Raw genomic sequence first — 6000 nt, 5'->3', positions numbered from 1 at the left:
ACCTCACTCACGCGTAGCATTAATCTAGATGGCTGACTAATTTATTAATCACATATACATAGAAGATTCGACCTTGGAAATATGACAGTTGGTCAGCTGAAAACTTTGTCATTTTTTTCTTTCATAGTTATCTCCTTTGCCAACCATAGCTAAAGTTTGCTAACTAACAAAACACGTTTTCTTTTTTGAAAGAGTCGAATAAGTTCACCCAAGCTGTGATGTACAAACTGGGAGGTGTTCTTCCTCGGAAAATTCAAGGAAGTGTTTTGTAGTTCTCAGTTTTTAATTGCTACAAACAGTCAACTTTCGATCGGCGGACAGGATCTACAGGAAAACTAACTGGAATTGAATTCAAATATATATATATATTCCTTTACTGGAAATCAAGCACTGGGACTCATCCACTGAATGCCGAAACACAGATCAAGCTGGTTCCTTTGCTTCAGTTCTACCAGGAAGAAATACTTTCTACAAGACATAAATTCCATGTGTGTCTATGGGGTGTGAATTCTTTTATCAATATATGAAGCGGGCATTGCATATTTAGGACACGCAAAATGGATGTGGATGACCTGTTCTTTGTAAATCCATGTGGATGACAGAACCTCTGGTTTTAAAGAAAGCTGCACGGTACTTGTGTTCATCACTACATTTTCTTTCTACGGCTCGATGGATATATGGTCAAATAGCTGACTGTAATGTAGCCTGGCTGTAATTCGCTACACAACAAGCACTCCCCATTCGCCATTTAGGCTGTTTTAATTGCGATTTTGCAACCGGACTGTCCAATATAGTAGCCAGCTAAATGTAGTTTACAACTATTTTGGCAGGGCAGTGTCCTCATAATATTTCGGCTGCTATGGCATTTTTAAATGGGCCCAGGCTATTGGACTGGGCGAATTCACCTCCACATCTTCAATTCAACAAATACGTCCTGACCGGCTACCGACCGATCTCTTCAGTGCAGGACTGTATCCGAAGTCTATTCTACCTGCACAACGAACTCGGAAACATTTACACACATGGTAAGTAATCTACAAAATATAATTGTAACGTTGTAACTTTGGTGGCCTGCTTTTTAGACTATTGCGTTTGTGAAAATATGTTCACAAGTCTTACTGTTGGGATATATCTCTTATTGCGTTGGTTTGATATCAGTTACGAAGCTGCAGTATTATCGGACCGAATTGAATAGCCATTGGATTCAGTAGTTAACTCCATAGCTTTTGAATACAGCGAATTGTAATAACATCTCAGAAGAACAAAAGTAACTACGTGGTTGCTCTATTAAGACTTTATAACATCAAGTAGCTTTTCTAGCTAGTACGCTCTCATTGTAAAAGTTCGGTGTCTAACGTAAACATGATAGCCATTTAAATCCGAATATCCGTATAGTAGTTAAACACGTTGCTCAGTCGTTATTAACCAGATAAGGTTACGGCTCTCATTGTTCCACGCGTGTGTCCTGGTCGAAGTTCTCTGTTTGCCTGTTCAGCTATAGCGGAGCTGGACAGAGCTTCAGCCGGACACATCTGGCGCTGCTACCACACGGCGGCTGATAGTAGCAGGTAAATGCGTTGAAAAAGTCCCGTGTGAGGGAACATGGAGCGGTAATGTAGGCGATTGTATTCTGCGAGCGACACTGACGTGGCGTGCCCCCGAGCCAGGTAGCCTACTTCTTTAGCTCAACTGCTCCACAGACTCACGTATTTACATACACTACATACACACCATGTAAAAAATGTCTTTGTTGACTACTGAAATGACAATTCCTCTCTGCTTCCACTGTGCACTCTCAAAAGGATGTGTTACTACTCCGGCACACTTTTTGTGTTATTACTGTAGGGTTACTTACACATTTTATATCAAAGTTACTTGTGTGTTATAAATGTACTATTCATGTGTAACAATGGGGGAGTTTTTAACACACTTTGTTGAAAGTTGAAACGTAATCTTTTCCTGGTGCTGTTATATGCTAAGTCGTTTTTATCTTTTAATGTTATTACAACTAGTCATAATGGCATTAGATGTATCTTGAATAGTATTGTTACTTGTCAAAATTGAATTATGGATATGTGGACCTGGAATTTTTACTCGTTAGAATTTCAATGCAGATATTAGAATTTCCACTAGTAAAAACTGAAACCATGTCAACATCCTCTTGAGTTATATTCCCCCAATAATGGAAAATATCATCACTACACACAGCACGATTATAAAACATGTGTTGCAGAATGTTTTAAGTAACATGAAAAAACGTATTAACTAAATATTTATATACACAGTAAAACTGGCCTGGTGTGTAAAATAATTTATTTTGCTTATGGTGTGTAAAATAATGTATTTTGCTTTCTAAACTGTACAACACTTTTGCACTCCCCCCCCCCCCCCCTCCTGTCACCATCCCCCTACCTCTCTGTCCAAACTTCCTCTACTTAAAGCTTTCCTCAGACAGCAACAGGTTGAGATGATCATAAAAAATGAATACAATAATCCATAATAATACTATCTTGTTTACTAATAAATTCATGGATCTCCATTGATTGATGTTTTTGTGAAACACCCAACCCCCATGAAGTCAAACACATTCCATGATTTCACATGCTATTTATTATTCAAAACCAGGCTGGCTCCTTATTTATAAGCATACTGAATATTAAGAACATTTCTTGAGAATGTATTTAGATGCCCACCGATATAAAATGGGGTCATGTGACTGAAATCCTCCTGGGTGACTTCAACCTCAACTCAGAGTCCAACTCAGAGTCCACCCAGTCTACCTTTCTCTCCCTCCTTTCTTCTTTTGACCTTACCCTCACACTTTCCTCTCCCACCCACAAAACAGGCAACCTTCTTGACCTCATCTTCACAAGGAGCTGCACAACAACCAACCTCTCTGTAACACCACTCCATATATCTGACCACTCCTTCATCTCTTTTTCTCTTCCACGCTCCTCTAACACCCATCCATCTCTCCCACCATCCACTGTCACCTGTCGGTGGAACCTACGCCACCTGTTTACCTCCACCCTCTCATCTACAATTCTCTCCTCCCTACCATCCGCGGAGTCTTTCTCGCGACTGTCTCCCGATGATGCTGCTACAACGCTCCTCCCTCTCATCTTCCTTTGACTCTCTGTGTCCCCTCACTACCAAACTAGCTTGGGCCTCCCCCCCCCAGTCCTTGGCTTTCTGATGCTCTACGAGCTGTCCGAACCAAACTGCGGGCAGCAGAGAGAAAATGGAAAAGGTCTGTCTCCCCAGTGATATAGCTTCCTTCCATGCCCTCCTATCATCCCTCCTATTCCTCTGTCTCTCTAGATAAATCTTCTTTCTTTCACTCGAAAATTAACGCGGCCGCCTCTAATCCCTGCAAACTGTTTTCAACCTTCTCCTCTCTTCTGGCCCCCCCTCCCCCCCACCTCCCTCATCACTCACACATGATGACTTTGTCTCCTTTTTTGAAAAGGTCGATGGCATTCGTAAGTCCTCTCTGACAATCAACCTCTCACTGACTGCTGAGGACTTTGTAGTTTCCTCCTCCCATACGGCAAAGAATCTTGGGGTGACTCTTGATGACTGCCTCACCCTGGCTCCACAAGTATCCTCCACTGCCAGAACCTGCAGGTTCTTCCTCTGCAGTATTTGCCGTATCCGTCATCTCCTAACGGAGAAAGCCCTAGTCCCTAGCTCCTAGTCCAGGCGCTCGTCATTTCCCACCTGGATTACTGCAACTCCCTCCTAGCCGGTCTCCCAGCTTGTGCCATCAAGCCCCTCCAGCTGGTCCAGAATGCTGCAGCCCGCCTGATCACCGGTCAGCCCAGGTTGGCTCATGTCACCCCGCTCCTCATTGGCCTCCACTGGCTTCCTATTGCCGCACGCATCCGATTCAAGGCCCTAGTGTTGGCATTTCAGACTGCTAAGGGGACTGCCCCATTTTACATCCAATCCTTAATCACTCCCTACTCCCCAGCTGGACTACTCCGGTCTGCCAGCTCTGGTCGCCTTATAGTTTCCTCACTAAGAGCACCTGGCGGTCGAGCTGCACGTTCACGCCTGTTTTCCGTTCTGGTTCCTCAGTGGTGGAATGACTTGCCTACCACTGTCAGGACAGCAGAATCTCTCCCCCTATTTCGACGCAGACTAAAAACACCTTTTCAAACTACCTTACTCCTACCTCCTGATCCCCCCCCCCTTTCTGATATCCCTATCCCTCGTGTCTAACCCAAAAAAAAAAACTTGCACTTATGATGACTATATGTTTAGAACAACACTTCATGTGTATTTTACTAGTTATGGATGTGATGCTATAACTTGTGGAAGAACCTATGCACTTGTAAATCGCTTTGGATTAAAAGCGTCTGCCAAATGTAATGTAAATGTAATCTAAATGAAAAGCCCTCTATTGTGTTGTCAGCGGTGTTTCCACTCTCTTCCTCAGAAATATTCACTCAGACAAGAGATTCATTGAAACTCATTGAAAATGCTACAGTTTCGTGCTGTGTTGTCTTGCAAGCCTAACAACTTATACATTGTGGGAAATGTAATGTCATTAGCTAAAATGCTTTTAAATTATCACTTCTATAACATTCCCGTAGTCAGTTCTTTGATGAGCTGAAGTTACACTGAATTTTCTTACACACGGATGGGGGTAACGCATATACTCTCCCACTACATTACATTACATTACTGGTCAGAGATGGTGTACTTGGGCTCATCTTGTTCGAGAGAACCTATACAAGACGTAGATATATAGGATTTCTATGTACAAGTGTTTTTGTAGAAGTATGCAACGGTGAAAGGGACAACAATGCAATGTAATGTAATGTAATGTAATGTAATGCTAATTGCTGCAGAGAAATTATTAGTAAACAATGGACATTCTATCGACATTTCGCTGAGCACATTTTTATAATGAGAAATTGTTATGCATTTGGTCCGCTGGACACTTGTCATGAAAAGGACATTGACATTACCTTATTTCTTGTTGTATGTGGATTTCCAAAATGCAGAGCAGATGTGGTCTCCCCACACTTGTTTTATCACCCACATGTTACAAAATAAGGAACTGTTGTCGCTAATGAGCTGATTGTTCTGGATATAATTAGAGCCACAAGCTTGCTTCCCCTCACATGGTACTTCAGTCCTCTGCCAGCTTAGGGGTTGTGATACTCTCTTTGCCATGCCTTGTCAGGGTTGCCTAGCTCAGTTGGGCATTACCTCTTGGGGCTGCGAGAGGGCCCTCCTGTCACATTCATGTCTCCCTCACAAAGTAGGTAATCTCTTGTGAATCGTGAACAGGTGTTTCTGATCTATATAAGCCCAGTCTTTCCTAGACCTGGGGCTTTTGTGTTACACTTCACGTTCTATCATTCACAAAGCCGGTAAAGAGGTACCCGGAGGACTGGAATGATTTCAAGAACCTTCTTAGCTATAGGGGTAGCGTAGGGACTGGGGAACCTATTGACACTTTGGTCGGGTTCCTAGCTAGAAGACTTGCTGTCTGACGTTATTTTCGGCAGTTTGATCTCACTAACTGAAACCTCCTCTCGCCTGGGTTATCAGCTCGTTCAGTGTTAGCAGAGCTGGAGGCAGAGTCAGCTGGTGAATATCGTTCGTCACTCTTTAGTTATTCACTATGCAAGATATCCGGTAGTGGGAAGACGGGAACGCTTGTAGAAGTAAAATGAATCCTGGATCTTCCTGTAGCTAGGTAACCAAGTGTATAGATTGGCTTTCATCGCCTCCCTTGGTCAGGTTATTAGCGCTGAGACTGCTCAACCTTATTTTCGGCAGTTTGATCTCTCTATCTAAAATTCTCTCTTGAATAGGCAGTCACGTTTTCTACCTGTTGTTCCTCGCCTCAGATGTTCGTTCCTGGGATTACTAGAGGAGCGTGAGGCAGAGGGTTATTTGGTTGGTCTTGGTCGTGTGTCAGAAGTCCCCCACTTTATTTTGGTTTCTTATTCTCACTCCTTTCCTTCAGGGTAGCTTTATGTT

General features: G+C 42.9%; 1 protein-coding gene across 1 annotated transcript in view; it reads left to right on the top strand.

The window, feature by feature from the left end:
* The window catches only part of paqr4a (progestin and adipoQ receptor family member IVa), a 31411-nt gene continuing 25411 nt past the window's right edge, over window positions 1–6000 (top strand). The window contains exon 1 of the mRNA XM_061225120.1: window positions 1–1025. Within this exon, the coding sequence (XP_061081104.1) occupies window positions 860–1025 (166 nt within the window). The 5' untranslated portion in view covers window positions 1–859. The remainder of the gene's footprint in view (window positions 1026–6000) is intronic.

This window comes from Conger conger, chromosome 16 (assembly GCF_963514075.1).
Source record: "Conger conger chromosome 16, fConCon1.1, whole genome shotgun sequence".
Classification (NCBI taxonomy): domain Eukaryota; kingdom Metazoa; phylum Chordata; class Actinopteri; order Anguilliformes; family Congridae; genus Conger; species Conger conger.
This window is presented reverse-complemented; position numbering and strand designations above follow the sequence as displayed.